Genomic DNA, 15,160 nt, shown 5'->3' with positions numbered 1-15,160 from the left:
TGCTTATTTAAATGCTGGTGGATAAAGACTGGCATATGTAAAGATAATGTATATGATTCTGGAGATGGCCTGTGATGTTGGAGCCTTGGATGTGCTCTGTTTCCAGTTGTCTCCTGTTAGTCACAGCTGGATACAGATACAAGAAAACATTGTACTTCAGTGACTTCTGATCTCAAATCGTATACATTACCTTTAGCAGCAGTGGAACAGAGGCTTGAGTCATTTGTCTGCATAACTAGGAATTCAGATTTTGCATAGTAACCAATGTGATTGTATATATGCTTTCTATGTTTCCTGTTGGTCAAGGACATTAGCTTAATACGTAGCCAGATAACTTAAGCCTAAACTGAGAAACTCTTAATTCTGAGATAAATTCTTGTCAGTTAAACATAACCCTTATTGCGTGATATATGAAATAATGCAGTAAAATATTTGCACACATTGTTACCTTCCACAGTGCACAATGAACAATTATAAAAGTAATGTTAAACAAATAGGGGTTTATGTGTATATATATTCTATTTTTTCTTATTATTCTGCGTTTCCTTGTCTGCTTAACTTGTCCCACAGTTTTCAAGCTATCGACTCCATTCCACCTGGAAATCGTGCATCTTATAGCGACGATGTGGGCTTGTATACAGCTTTCCGATACCCGCACCCGGGACCCGTCACGTCCGTATTCGGACCTCTTGCATTCATCCTTCCCTTTCTATCCCTCCTTCAAAATCCCTCCATTCATTTGAATGGGGGACAGCTAGAGTGCGTGATCTAGCTTCTCTCAGACCAATTCGCCCTAACTTCCTTAGTTTCACCTAGAAGTTTCAGAAACTTGTCCTTTCTAGCACCTGTAAATTTGAACATTTTTGAAAATACGGTTTTTGAGTTATGAATTGTTGTTCGGCACTAGGGAGGGTTTCGGCTCCCATAGGGTTCAATGTATTTTCAGAGCGGCTCAGAGTGCGGTTTCTAAATCTTTCTCCTGTTTTTAACTCGTCCTAACACGCTCAATTCACACTCAATCTGCAGATTTTTTTTAAATACCAGATCGATCCCCAGAGTCTCCTTGTGGCAATGGTATATACAGTTAAGTGATTTGGGAAAATCTTTCCGAGCTATAAGCATTTGTTCGGAGGGCGGGTACATTCCCATAGGAATGCATTGAAATGATTTTTTTTCTTTTTCAATTTTCTGCTGAACATTTCGCCATAACTTCCTTATATTTTCACCTACAGACTTCATTTAAGACTTCAGTTTCTCTCACACGTAAATTTCAGACCGTTTGAAAATACTGTTTTTGAGCTATGAATTTTTGTTCGACACTTGGGAGGATTTTACTCCCATAGAGCTCAATGTATTTTAAGAGTGAGTCTGAACGCAGGTGTGAGGGCCACAGAAATACACAGGCAGTCTCTAACAATTTAAAGAATTTTTAAGGGGGACGTCTTAATTATCCAGGGTTTCTTAAGGTGGAACTTTTTAGAACACAGTTATATTAGCTTAGTATATATTAGCAAAATATATTAGCTGTCTTTTTAACATTTTAACCTTTATTTCAAGTTGTCATTTTTAAATGTAGACGTCACAATACAATTGTGGGTTTCTTAAGGTGGTATTTAAAATGTATTGGCCATCTTTTTATGCTTTTAAGACTCTTTTGGCCTGTGAGGAACCACGGGGGATGGTTCCTGAATTATAAGGTTTGTCCGGCAGAGGGACAGAGTGAGGGGGAGAGGTGCGAGGGAAACAGAAATATAAGAATAGGCAGTCTCTAACATTTTAAAGGTCATTTTTAATTATTCAGGGTTTCTTAATGTGGAATTTTTTAAAAAATACCTTGTTCAAAGTACCTTGCCCTTCCTCCCTCTCTCGACACCCCCCCATCAGACACTGAATTCAGGAGTATTGTTTACTCTGTGTGCTTACTTACAGAATAAGGCACCAGGAAATACAGGGGCACACATTTTCACTTAATACAGTCAGAGAATTATACATGTAATTCTACAGAGGAACGTTGGCATGTTTTTTCCAGGGGTTGTCTTGTTTCTTGCTGATCAGAACATCCAGGTCTCGACAGATTCTCAGCCGGGTGGTAGACGGCTGGATGATGTCATCAACAAAACCTGAAACAAGACACGCTTATTCAAATTTTCCACCTTAAAATGTTTCAAGTTCAGAGACTTAAATGGAATGAAATGAAATGTTTAAGGTGGAATGGTGGTATTCCCATGAGCATCTAAAGGGACAACTTAAGTTGGAATGAAAAATTCCAATAAGGGATTGAGCCATCAGTGCAAAACTGTGACTGTTTAAGGTGGACTGTTAAGATGAGAACAGGAGCAGCAGAGTGGGTTGAATCATTTGTTAGAATGGAGAAGGTGCATGTCCTCATTAATCCTAGCTCTGATCCAGATTCAAACCCACTCCACTCTGATCCTGGATTCATTTTGGATTATTTTCCTGAATTACCTCGGACCGCGGCAGGGAAAGGGTTTGCAAACTTCTCCACATACTCTGCCTCAGCCTCAGCCTGGTTCTCTTTGCCGCGAAAAATAATCTGTACTGCACCCTGGGAAAAAACACAACAGGAAACAGTGAGGTCCAAACAAACGCTAACATTGTCGGAACCATGTGCATACTGGGTGTTGTTCTGCTGCGTCCAGTAAACGGCAGGCGGACCCCAACCCAATTTGGGGTAAACGGGAAGACCCAGCTGTGACGCCGCCTTCTCCCCAACAACTCTGATGGTCTCACCTTCGCCCCCATCACGGCCACCTCCGCCGACGGCCAGGCGTAGTTCACATCTCCACGTAGATGTTTAGAGCTCATCACATCATACGCTCCTCCGTATGCCTGCACCACACACACAAACAAATAATCAGAATAAAGGAAACAGCTCAACCTAGTGTTCAGCTGTATCATTAATTCTTTAAAACGTCTTGAATGTTTAGTTTAATTCCAATAAATACATCATAAAATAAAAATAATAACAAATAGACAAATAAATGCTGACAGCGCCCCCTGGAGTGAAGTACTGTTCAGAGTAATTTTAGCCAGAGACTCGTCAGACTTCTCCCGTACAGAGGCTCAGGTACTGTGTTTATGGTTGCTATAGTGTTCCTGAAGGATCCTCAGGTGTTTTGTAAGTGGTTGCTATGTAGGTCCTGAGTGATGCTCAGGCGCAGTGTTAGTGGTTGCTATGGAGTTCCTGAGGGATGCTCTGGGATTGGTGGGTGTTTCACAATGGTTTTACCTTCCTGGTGATGATTGTGATTTTGGGCACTGTCGCCTCGGCGAAGGCAAACAGCAGTTTAGCTCCGTGTCTGATTATACCCCCATACTCCTGAGCTGTACCTATACACACACATGCAGGTGAGAAGGCATGTTTATGTGTTTGCCCAAGTGTGGAGCTAAAGGTAATCTGAGAGATTCTGACCTGGCAGGAATCCCGGGACATCCACGAAGGTGATGATGGGGATATTAAATGCATCACAGAACCGAACAAAACGAGCTCCTTTCACAGAGGAGTTAATGTCCAAACAACCTTAAACAAACAAAATAAACAAATACAGTAACTTCACTCTGCAAGAAGCCTGCCCACAATGACAGAATCTGTTCTGTCTAGTCTAACAGAGTCACATGATCAGATTTGGACAACGAGAGACGTGGACAGAGAAGACAGCAGGTGAATCTGAAGACTCACCCGAGGCAACTTTGGGCTGGTTTCCCACGATGCCCACCGTGCGGCCATTCATTCGGGCAAAGCCCACCACTATGTTCCTGGCGTAGTTCGGCATGATCTCGAAGAAATGCCTCTCATCCACGATCTGCAGAACCGGTGGAACACAAACCTCACTGAGTTCTGTCTCGCAGCGCTGGGGTTTACAGGGTGTAGATTTGGGGGAACAGACAGGACCGCACATTGCACGCACACACAAACACGCGCACACACACACTGCAAACAGCCCTGTGTGTAACGCACTGCAGTTGTTAAACCCCACTGCACCACAGTGACTCCACCTGCTTCAGGATTCCTGCCTGTAGCTCAAAGGGGTCACAATACATCCTGACCCCCTTCAGTTTACTTCAGCCATAGTGCAAATGAAACAGGTCTCATATGATGGACTCATTTCATTAGTGAACTTGGACTTTAAGTGACTTCCATGTTTCTTTGAAAAATAGCAACATATTTCCACCTTTTTGTTGCTGCCATACTCGTTTTTGACACCTATGTGTCACCCCTGTTGCACCGTAAGTACTGTTGCACGCCTGTTGCACTGTAAGTCTTGTACAGTAAGTCTGGAATATGACTGAATATTTTTCCTTCCAGTTTTGGCGCTGCTAACAGCTACAGTCTCACATGACAGCAGGGAAAGGCATAGCCAATCACACTGGCAATGTGTTACAGGGACGTAGGACTCAAACAGAGAACATGATTTAACCCTATCTGCACTTCTAGGTTAATGAAACGTCAGATCTGGAGTTTTTTTTGGAGGGGATCATATTATTGGTGGGGACAATTCAATATTCGCTGGATATTTGTGGGGACCTTGTCTCAAACACTTCCAAACTCTGCATAGGCTTCTGGTTCAGCTGCTCTCTCGTCTTTAAGACTTTGCCTGCTTTGGCTCCTTCACACCTCTTTGTTGTTGTTGATGAGTCTCTCTCCTTCTGGCTGTCTTCAGTCTTCTGCTTGCATTCTGTCCCTCTTCCAGGTCAGACACATTCAGTGATGGAGCTTTTCGTGTTTAAGGACAAAACTCTGGAACTCTGGAGTCCATCACCTCTTTATAGAACCAGTTAAAGACATACCATGGCCTTCACTATGTTTAATTTCAATGTGGTTTTATGGCTATACTACTTATTGTTTCAGTTTCACTGATATCTTAAATTATATATTAATCTGTTTTCTCTGTGATTTTTTTTGTTCTTGTGGATTCTGAATGTGATTATTAATTACATATTATTAATAATAATAATGAAGACAGAAAAAGATGAAAGATGGACAAAGACAGATGAAAGAAGATGTACCGAGTGGACGATGTCCAGCATGTCATAGGCCTTTGTGCTCTCGAAGGGAACCAGAGAGTCCAGGCCTGGAACCAGACGGTCACTAGGGGAGAACACACAGATCAGAACATGGAGAAGCCCTGGGACAAATCCTTTTAGAGACATTTGTCTAGAAAAATATTACGACAAGTACAAAAATGACATGTGCAGAAAGTAAAGAGTCACATGTTCATGTCTTGGCATCTCTCAGCCAATCAGAAAACACCTACTGGAATATATCTGCATGTCAATAAAGGAGCTGGGCAAAACAGTCATGTGTGAACACAAAGTATTTTACTTGTCCAGGCGAATGGTTCTAAATATTTTGGCCCCAATGGTCTGCTGTATCAGAAGAAAATGTAATCCCACTGATTCACTAGGGGGCACCGTACTCTGGACCACACTGTGTTTAATCAGTGACTGCTACAGCAGCTGTTTAACACTGCATTGTTTACACTCGATTTATCCGGGTTGTAGATTTTTACCTGGGGCCACATTTATTTCACCTGGGGGTTTTGCTGTTTACCTGGGGGTGTGGAAGTTGGCTGGTGTGTGTGAATGTTGAAAGGGGTGTGGCTACTCACCTGGGATCATGGCACTCAGTAACAGGTGCAGGGTCTTTGTTACTAAGTGGGAGGAAGTTGAAGAAATCTCGGAGACTCAGTAAAGCGTCAATATCGTTCTCAAATGCTCTGTGAGCCACACCTAACACACACACAGGATTAGGAAAAGCAGCAGTGAACTTAGTGCGGTGTTTAACACTCATCCAATCAGAGGAAGGTTGTGAGTTCCTTTACCTGACACTGAGGTGTGTGTCTTTGCTCCTCCCAGTTCCTCCTGAGTCACGTCCTCATTAGTAACCGATTTAACCACATCAGGTCCAGTGATGAACAGGTAGGAGGTGTCCTGACCACACACACCAGAACTCCATCAGTCAGTACCTTATCCAGCTAAAGTCCAAAGTGGTGAAAGTTTGCTGGGTGTTGGGGTTAATTCATCCTAATGGGGGTGTTTTGCTTGTTTTGGGAGGTTGTGTGTGTATTTGTGTGTGTGTGGTACCTTGACCATAAAGGTGAAGTCAGTGAGGGCTGGAGAGTAAACAGCTCCTCCAGCACAGGGGCCCATAATCAGAGAGATCTGAGGAACCACACCTGATGCCAACACATTCCTCTGAGGAGAGAACACACAAACACAAATGTAAAATTGGTAAACTCATGAGAAATATTACACATTGAACTACAACTATTTCTACACACTGTAGGACTGTCTACATAAAGACACTGAGATAGCTCCACTCACCAGGAATATGTCAGCATATCCTGCTAGAGACTCCACCCCTTCCTGTATCCTAGCTCCACCAGAATCATTCAGACCAATCACAGGAGCTCCCACCGTCATTGCCTGGTCCATTATCTACACAAATAAACAAACATTATAAAACAGCACTCAGGACATTATCTATACAACAAAACCATATTTTATCAACAAAAACTATCTACACACAAAACTCCACCCAGTCTCCCCATCTACCCAATTGACAACAACCCAGCCCGTACACAACTGACAAAGACCCGGCGTGTCCTGTACCCAATCAACAGTGGCACGATGTGTCCCAAACCCAATCAACAATGCCCAGCATGTCCCGTAGAAAAAGAAAATGTCCCGGGGCCATAATGATATAACTCACTTTACAGATTTTCTGAGCGTGACCTCCGGACAAACTCCCTCCAAACACAGTGAAGTCCTGAAACACAGACAGACATTCTTCAGCTCTGGAACAGGATATTGATTCATGCATTCATTCATCTTCATCTGGACATTTATGAATTCATCATCATGGCATGTATTCATAATCATCATCATCATAAGGAGATTCCTTAATTGATCATTAACAGGACATTTATTCATTCATAATCAGCAGGTGAATAATCACTGAATGAACTGATTGGTTTCTCACCTGACTGAACACATACACCAACCTCCCATTGATCCGGCCATGACCCGTCACCACACTGTCCCCTGGAAACTGAGACAGAGAGACAAACGGAGAGAAAGGCAAACAAAGCAACAGACAGATAGACAGAGAGAGATGAGAGAGAGAGTGTATGAAACTGTCCACACTTGTGAGTGTGTGAATGGCAGAGTGAACATGTAAAAGACTGGGTTAATATGGGGGTGAGAATGTGAGTGTTTGAATGACTTGGTTAGTGTGGTAATGACTGGGTGAGATACCTTGTTGTGGTCTGCCTCCATGCCGAAGTCTGAACAGCGGTGTTCCACAAACATATCGAGTTCTGTGAAGGAACAGGGATCCAACAGCAGAGCCACCCTCTCCCTCGCCGTCAGTTTACCCTGAACACAAAGAACACAGTTCCAGCATGCCCTCAATCACCCTGAACACTTCAGCCTCAGTATCTACTGCAGCATTTAAGGGGGAATGGAAAACTGTAAGACACCAGCTCCAGCTTTATAAACTACAGAAATGTTTAATGTGGAATTCAAACACAGTTTCATCTTCACAATCCACTGTAACTTTTATGGTGGAATACACTAAAATTGTAGTCTCAGTAACAGCTGCACAATTTGTAAGGTGGAATATAAAACCAGTAATAGCCTCACTAAATACTACCCCATTTAATATGGAATAAAACTCGTGTTTTACTAATAACTTTTAACGTGTTTAACTAATAAGTGAATAACTAATAGCTGCACCATTTAAGGTGACACGTAAACACAATTTTAGCTTCACTGACTGCTTCCCCCTTTAAGGTGGAATTAAAATTTCGTTTCGGTCTCACTGACAGCTGCACCATTAATTCCAATGTAAATCCCTCTTCGGTCCCATTAACTGCCGATCTATTTAAGATGGAATGTTAGTTTATAAAGACATTTATTTATGGTACCCGGGAGTGTTGAGCCTCTGTCCTCTTTACACCTCCGCCCTGCAACGCTCTCCTCCGCTTCTCCTCCACCCGCTGCTGCACGGAACTCGGAGCCGCGGAGGAGGCGAGGGCTCGCCAGGAGACCGAAACTGTTCTCACGGGAAGAGACAAGGTTCTCCCTCGGAGACAGAAGCTCCGAACCGCGGAAAAACCGAGCAGCGACCGTATACACAGCGCCATTCCTGCACACTGGGCCCAACCCCAAATCCCTGTCTAGTGCACTGAGCTTATGTCCCCGCGGGAGAACCCTGTCTCTTCCAGTGACCTAGTGTCAGCAGTAGAAACAATTCTAATATTTTAAAGAAGTACAAATGGGTCGTGTTTTCTTTACAGTTGAGTTTATTTATTAATAATACCTCAATTACATCGTTTAGCATTAAACACAAAAGGGTTACTGTGTGAACTCGCGAAGGAGGGAGGGGTTTATTTCAGTACAGTACAATTCAGTTCAGGTCCTACTGTAGTTCACTATGTAGGGATCAGAGAGTGATCTGGGACACATCTCACAGACGCGAAACCCACACAATCAAAATTGAGAGGGGTGGTGTCTTTCAGTGAGCCAATCCGAGAGGAGTTCAGCTGAGAGGTTATTCAACAATGGGACCTGAAAGTCAGCAAAATTGCCACAGTAAAAGTCTCTGCATATGCTGTTCATTTACAACAATTTATTATAAATAAGCATTTTATTAAAATGTTTTTCAACTTTAAGTTCAACAACATCAAACACACGATCCACAAATGAGGAGAAAACTGACGTCACTATATTACGGTAAGTGTTTAGTGTTTGGTTTAAAACTCGTTAATATTATAATTAATATATAATATATAATATATAATATAATAATTATAATTAATAAATATTAAAAAGCACTAGCATAAAATAGAAATCTGGCTAGTCATTTAGCTATATATTTGTTATTATTTTTTATGTGCGGGACTCGGCCTCAGTGCGAGGTGGGTTTGTGCTGAAGGGGGCGGCAGAGGGGGCGGCGCTGAGTGTTTCTTCTTCTCTCACAGCTCACACTTAGAGCTTCGGGCGACGGCTCGCTTTATCAATATTTACAGGTTTTTAAAAAATTTTGAATATTTAAAACACATTTTCATAAACATTTACGGCCTTCACTCACATTTCCCCAGCGGAGTTCAGGAACAGGCCGGACTCGCGGAAAACCTTGGGCGAAGGAGCAGAACTATCAGAGAAACACGAAAAAAACAAACCCGACAGAACACAGAGAACGGAGAGAGAAACCTGAGGGAGAACAGAGCGAGAACACAGAGAACCCTCACGAGAAGGAACAGGGAGAACACACAGAACACCCAGGAGAAGGAACAGACACTCCCGTGTGGAACCTGGGAGTGCCGATGCTGGGGGAACAGGGGATCTGGTGAGTTTGCCAGGGATATCCCGGGGAGCGTTGTTCTCAGAGCGAGGGTCAGTTTGATGGAGGACACAGTCTTAAGGTACACCACGAGGGCAGCGGGCATGTGTCCACAGCGTCTCAGTCGTGTGGTGTTTAATACAGTCGCCTAAAAACGACAGAAGGTGCGGAGAACGTTTGTGTTCGGCATTAGATTTAAACATTCCACAGAGACAGTGTGAGATGTTCTAGGGGTCCGAGTGGGACGTTACCCATGGAGACAGTGAGAGATGTTCTGGGGGGCTGGCAGGGTCTGAGTGGGACGTTACCCGTGGAGACAGTGAGAGATGTTCTGGGGGGCTGGCAGGGTCTGAGTGGGACGTTACCCGTGGAGACAGTGAGAGATGTTCTGGGGGGCTGGCAGGGTCTGAGTGGGACGTTACCCATGGAGACACTGTGAGACAGTTTGAGATGTTCCAGGGGTATGGTGGGGTCAGGGTTACTGCCGTAGGGTCCGGGGTCCGAGGTGGTAAAGGTGAGCGTGGTGGTAAATGTCATGTCTCTGTGTCTGTGTTTTCAGATGGATCCGTGGAGTTCCACCTATCTGTACCTCTCCACCTGCAGAGCGGCATTGCGGAGTGACCCCCGCTGCCCGGACACCTTCACCCAGCTCTTCACCTTGCTGCCCTTCTTCAGAGACACGCTGTCCTGCCTGCTCTGTGGTACACACCCTCACTCACAAGACCCCAGTCTCCATGCTCGACCCCTACCCTCACTCACAAGACCCAAGTCTCCATGCTACCCTCACTCACAAGACCTCCATCTCATCCCTCACACCCTCATCCACTACTCAGTCTGGGACCACCATCTCAACTCTCACCCCCATACTCACCGACTAAACTCCTGCCACCTCAGCACACACTGACCCACCCCTTGCTTTAGGACTCCCACCTTTAGTCTCATCCTCAACCATCCCTCACACGAGAGTTTACAGGTTCAGATTCAATTTACAGTGAGAGTTCAGTCAGGTTCTGATTCAGGTTCAATTCCAATTCCGGTTCAGATTCCAATTCATGTTCCCATTCTGGTTCATATTCAGTCTCCAATGCCACTTCAGCTTCAAATACATTTACAGTATTATTATTATTATTATTATTATTATTATTATAAAAATAAGTTGAGAGTTAGGTTGTTAGAGTTAAACCAAATGAAGTTATTCATGACTCTGTGGGTGAATGGATTATTCCTTATTATCATATGTATTAACAAATCATCTTAACAAATTAATTATCTTCAATAAAATTATTAATAAAGAATTATTACATATAAAATGGTATTGTTTAGTTGCAGGTGATTAGTTAATTGTGATTGATTGGTTTAGTTTTGTTGAATGTGATTAGGCATTTGTGATTGATTAATTTGGTCTTTTTGCTTGTGGTTAGTTATTATAGGTTGATTAGTCTGATTGCAGAGGAGTGGTTCATTGTGATTGATTATTTGGGCCTTGATGCAGGGGAGAGGTTAATTGTGATTGATTAGTTGGGTATGGTAGCAGGTGATTGATTAGTTAAGTATAGTTATAGGGAGTGTTTTTTGGTGATTGTTTAGTTTGGTCTGATTGCAGGTGATTGATTAGTTGGATCTGGTTCTTGGTGATTGGTTAGTTGGGTCTTGTTGCAGATGGTTGGTTATTGGTGATTGATTAGTTGGTTCTGGTTGCAGGGGAGTGGTTATCAGTGATTGATTGGCGGAGTCTGGTTTCAGGGGAGTGGTTAATGGTGATTGATTAGTTGGGTATAGTTATAGAGGAGTGATTTTTGGTGATTGATTAGTTTGGTCTGGTTGCAGGTGATTGGTTATTTGTGTCTGGTTATTGGTGATTGGTTATTTTGGTCTGGATATTGGTGAATATTTGGGTCTGATTGCAGGGGAGTGGTTATTGGTGATTGAGTTGGGTCTGTTTGCAGATGATTGGTTATTGGTGATTGATTAGTTGGTTCTGGTTGCAGGGGAGTGGTTATCAGTGATTGATTAGTTGGGTCTGGTTGCAGGTGATTGATTAGTTCAGTCTGGTTGTAGGTGATTGATTAGTTGCATCTGGTTATTGGTTAATTGGTTCTGGATATTGGTGAATATTTGGGTCTGGTTGCAGGGGAGTGGTTATTGGTGATTGGTTAGTTGGGTCTTGTTGCAGATGATTGGTTATTGGTGATTGATTAGTTGGGTCTGGTTGCAGGGGAGTGTTATTGGTGATTGATTAATTGGGTCTTGTTGAAGGGGATTGGTTATTAGTTGGGTCTTGGTCTGGTTATTGGGAATTAGTTAGGTCTGGTTGCAGGGGAGTGGTTATTGGTGATTGATTAGTTGGTTCTGGTTGCAGGGGAGTGGTAATCAGTGATTGATTAGTTGGGTCTGGTTGCAGGTGATTGATTAGTTGGGGATAGTTATTGGGGAGTGACTTTTGGTGATTGATTAGTTCAGTCAGGTTGTAGGTGATTGATTAGTTCAGTCTGGTTGTAGGTGATTGATTAGTTGCATCTGTTTATTGGTTAATTGGTTCTGGATATTGGTGAATATTTGAGTCTGGTTGCAGGAGAGTGGTTATTGGTTATTGGTTAGTTGGGTCTTGTTGCAGATGATTGGTTATTGGTGATTGATTAGTTGGGTCTGGTTGCAGGGGAGTTATAAGTGATTGATTAGTTGGGTCTTGTTGAAGGGGATTGGTTATTAGTTGGGTCTTGGTCTGGTTATTGGGGATTAGTTGGGTCTGGTTGCAGGGGAGTGGTTATTGGTGATTGATGAATTGAGTCTGGTTATTGGTGATGTATAAGTTGTGTCTGGTTGCAGGGGAGTTATCAGTTATTGATTAGTTGGGTCTTGTTGAAGGGGATTGTTTATTGGTGATTGATTATTTGGTTCTGAATATTGGTGAATAGTTGGGTCTGGTTGCTGGGGAGTGGTTATTAGTGATTGATTAGTTGGGTCTGGTTGCAGAGGATTGGTTATTGGTAATTGATTAGTTGGGTCTGGTTGCAGGGGCGTGGTTATTGGTGATTGGTGAATTGGGTCTGGTTATTGTGATGTATTAGTTGGGTCTGGTTGCAGGGGAGTGGTTATTGGTGATTGATTATTTGGTTCTGGTTGCAGGGGATAGGTCACTGGTGATTGATTATTTAGGTCTGGTTGCAGGGGAGTGGTTACAGGTGATTGATTAGTTGGGTCTGGTTGCAGGGGAGCTGCTGCAAGACGCTGTGTCCCTCACGTCTCCATCCTGTCGTCATGCCGTGTGTCGTTGCTGTGGGGAATCGATGAGGACGAAGCCAATGAGCAGCTGCTGCAGGACGCTGGGGGTCTTGGAGGAGAACCAGGAGCTGCGGGTTCTAGTGGAGTGTTACAGGATCCTGTGTGAGTATGTGTGGGTTCTCCTGGCCTCAGGGAGGAATGTGTCCCAGATTCAGGGCCACACAGAGGTTCTGAAGATGTTGCAGGAAGTCCTGGAGCTGGAGGAGGAGCAGACAGAGGTGGAGGAGGAAGTGTCCCCTCAGGGGGCTCTTGGGGGAGCTGAGGGGTCTCTGGGCTGTAAAACAGAGCCGGGTTCTTTTTGCCCTAGTGGTTCCTTAGAGAACGGGTCTAGTTCTGAAGAGCTTGAGGAACATTGGAAAACTGAGGTGGATTCCTCTCCGTTCTCCATCAGGGATTACAGCCTGGTGTTCCAGCAGTTCATCACAGACACCTTCAACGTGAACATCTCTGACTCTGGCGCTGCCTGCCACAGCACCCCCCTGGTTTTCCCCCTCACCATGGAACCGTCAACATGTTCTCCTCAGAACCCACCTTTACCTTGTTCTCACTTGCAGCGCTCTTGTGGGCCCCAGAGGAGAGTCCAAAGTAAATGGAAACCTTCCCGGTCCAGGAGTGTTGGCGTGTCTCTCCGGACTTCACTACAGCACAGAATTCTAGACAGAGTCCAAAACAACGCCTCCCTGAAAAACGTGGAACATCTCAGCTCAAGAAACCTCCCCTCCACGTCCAGAACTGTCAAGCCCCAGAAAAAAGGAACAGACGTCAGGCTCCAGAGGAATCCCAGAAGATGGGCCCCAAAGAAGAAGGGGAGGATGGCGAAGACGGAGACAAAGGGTTGTCGGTGTGGACGATCAGTGCAGAACCCAAGTGTTCTGACCTGCAGGGGGCAGCGCTGCCCCTGTTACTCCAGCAGAAAAGCCTGTGTGCAATGCGTGTGCAGGGGCTGCCAGAACCTGTTCACTGACAACGGGAAGAAGAATCTGGAGGCCTTTGCTCTCCCCGAGAAAGCTCTGGAGCAGAGGAGCCTCAGTCTGGGCATCAGCCTCTCAGTCCAGGAACACTCGTATCTCGATGGTCTCCAGAAAACCTGAGAACCTCTAGAACTTCTGGAACCTCTAGAACTTCTGGGAGAGGGCACCCAGATTCAGATGTCTATTTGAAGTGTTCCTATTTGAAGACAGGAGTGGACTGGACTGGACTTTAACCAGATAACTTAAGCCTGAGATGAAGGATTATGAGTCACATATGTCCCTCAGCTCTTCATCAGCCATGACTTTCAGGACCCGGAGAGGCTCTGAGGTTCTCGAGAGGTTTTATAAAGTTAGGGAGATTAGTTTGTCTGAGGGCTGTGAGTTCTGGGTCCCACTGTGTTGTTTTTTTGTGTTGTGATGCTGTTGTGTCCTGGCTCTGAACTGTGTGTGTTGGACCAGAGCGTACTTTGATGTTCTTCATGAAGCGGATTCGGAGGTAGGTTTTCTCCAGACAGACGTGAGGATCCCCCATTCTGTGAGAACAGGAGCTTGGTGTTGATTTCTGGACTTCAGATTCTTTATTTGAATTTTGTATTAAAATAAAGTGTTGAATTTTAGGAGAGAACTCTGTTCCCTTCCATGTTAATGAAATAAAGAGCAGCAGAAATAGTTAAAGGTTAAGCTGTGTTTTCTGAACAAATATTTGTTAACTTCAGTATTCATCAAAACTATTCATCGGAACTAAAGCTGTGATTTTTCCCATGTCTGAGTTTTGTGAGGTTTTTTCCACAGCTGCTGTTCCTTCCCAGCGCCACACGAGGGCAGCGCTCAGCTGTTTATTCATTTTCAACACTACAATCGCAGTGAACAGCAGCTTATCTAGAACTGAGACAGGGATCTCTTATCAGAACATTTTCTAAAGATTAATTCTAAACCGGTGCTAGTTCTCAGCTGTAAAGTGTTTCTAATAAAATGGCCACTGCCTAATGGAGGAACTTTGTTTCTGGCCACTTTATCAGAAACCCTCAGGAGAATTAAAGGGTCAATGTGTGAAGTGTGAGGAGCTGGGTGCTGGAAGAGTGTGTTCCTCTGAGACTCGTGGGGAGAACACACTGTCGGAACTGTGTTCTAGAGTTGTGTGTGCAGAGTTCACTGGGGTGAGGGTCACCTTTAAACACAACCCCAGGACAGAGGACTCGCCTATTCACTCCCATTGTGTTGATAAAGTAAGAGGGTTGTTGTTCCACTATTTTTATAAAGTGAAAGGATTTTATTCGACAGTGTTCATAGGGTGAGAGGGCTATTATTCCACAGTATTCATAGGGTGAGAGGGTTATTATTCCACAGTATTCGTAGGGTGAGAGGGTTATTATTCCACAGTATTCATAGAGTAGGAGGGTTATTATTCCACAGTATTCATAGGGTGAGAGGGTTATTATTCCACAGTGTTCATATGGTGAGAGGGATATTATTCCACTGTGTTTATTGCGTGAGAGGAGGGTTATTATGCCATTGTGTTTATAAGGTGAGAAGAGGGTTA

The 15,160-nt window shown here is 44.0% G+C and overlaps 2 protein-coding genes across 3 annotated transcripts; one reads left to right on the top strand and one right to left on the bottom strand.

Moving 5' to 3' along the window:
• Positions 1 to 1,624: 1,624 nt before the first annotated feature.
• Positions 1,625 to 8,213, bottom strand: pccb (propionyl-CoA carboxylase subunit beta). Its single transcript, XM_066677954.1, has 15 exons — positions 7,950 to 8,213; positions 7,279 to 7,398; positions 7,004 to 7,072; positions 6,734 to 6,790; positions 6,346 to 6,459; positions 6,106 to 6,216; positions 5,844 to 5,952; positions 5,631 to 5,751; positions 5,029 to 5,110; positions 3,701 to 3,824; positions 3,434 to 3,541; positions 3,251 to 3,351; positions 2,752 to 2,850; positions 2,467 to 2,566; positions 1,625 to 2,120 (listed from the first exon to the last, which is right to left on the bottom strand). The coding sequence occupies exons 1-15, from the start codon at positions 8,166 to 8,168 to the stop codon at positions 1,999 to 2,001; spliced, it is 1,656 nt and encodes a 551-aa protein (XP_066534051.1). The 5' UTR covers positions 8,169 to 8,213; the 3' UTR covers positions 1,625 to 1,998.
• Positions 8,214 to 8,634: 421 nt separating this feature from the next.
• On the top strand, positions 8,635 to 14,449 carry LOC136688386 (E3 ubiquitin-protein ligase MSL2-like). 2 transcript variants are annotated; one of them, XM_066662424.1, is made up of 4 exons: positions 8,635 to 8,757; positions 9,126 to 9,373; positions 9,927 to 10,068; positions 12,578 to 14,449. In XM_066662424.1, the coding sequence occupies exons 3-4, from the start codon at positions 9,927 to 9,929 to the stop codon at positions 13,738 to 13,740; spliced, it is 1,305 nt and encodes a 434-aa protein (XP_066518521.1). In that variant the 5' UTR covers positions 8,635 to 8,757; positions 9,126 to 9,373; the 3' UTR covers positions 13,741 to 14,449. The 2 variants fall into 2 exon arrangements, with proteins under 2 accessions (XP_066518521.1, XP_066518519.1); XM_066662422.1 differs by lacking the exon at positions 8,635 to 8,757 and having other exon boundaries at positions 8,972 to 9,373.
• Positions 14,450 to 15,160: the final 711 nt, after the last annotated feature.

Source organism: Hoplias malabaricus, chromosome 1, assembly GCF_029633855.1.
Source record: "Hoplias malabaricus isolate fHopMal1 chromosome 1, fHopMal1.hap1, whole genome shotgun sequence".
Taxonomy (NCBI): domain Eukaryota; kingdom Metazoa; phylum Chordata; class Actinopteri; order Characiformes; family Erythrinidae; genus Hoplias; species Hoplias malabaricus.
The sequence above is the reverse complement of the archived record's forward strand: the minus strand, read 5'-3'. Positions and strand labels throughout refer to the sequence as shown.

Bases quoted from the DNA above. Each gene is read 5' to 3' on its own strand.
- pccb (XM_066677954.1), bottom strand. From the start codon at position 8,168: ATGGCGCTGTGTATACGGTCGCTGCTCGGTTTTTCCGCGGTTCGGAGC. The intron at 6,791-7,003 runs GTGAGAAACCAA...TCTGTGTTTCAG, and splicing joins TGGTGTATGTGTTCAGTCAG to GACTTCACTGTGTTTGGAGG. The intron at 5,111-5,630 runs GTGAGTAGCCAC...GTTCTCCCCTAG, and splicing joins ACTGAGTGCCATGATCCCAG to TGACCGTCTGGTTCCAGGCC.
- LOC136688386 (XM_066662424.1), top strand. From the start codon at position 9,927: ATGGATCCGTGGAGTTCCACCTATCTGTACCTCTCCACCTGCAGAGCG. The intron at 10,069-12,577 runs GTACACACCCTC...GTCTGGTTGCAG, and splicing joins GCTGTCCTGCCTGCTCTGTG to GGGAGCTGCTGCAAGACGCT.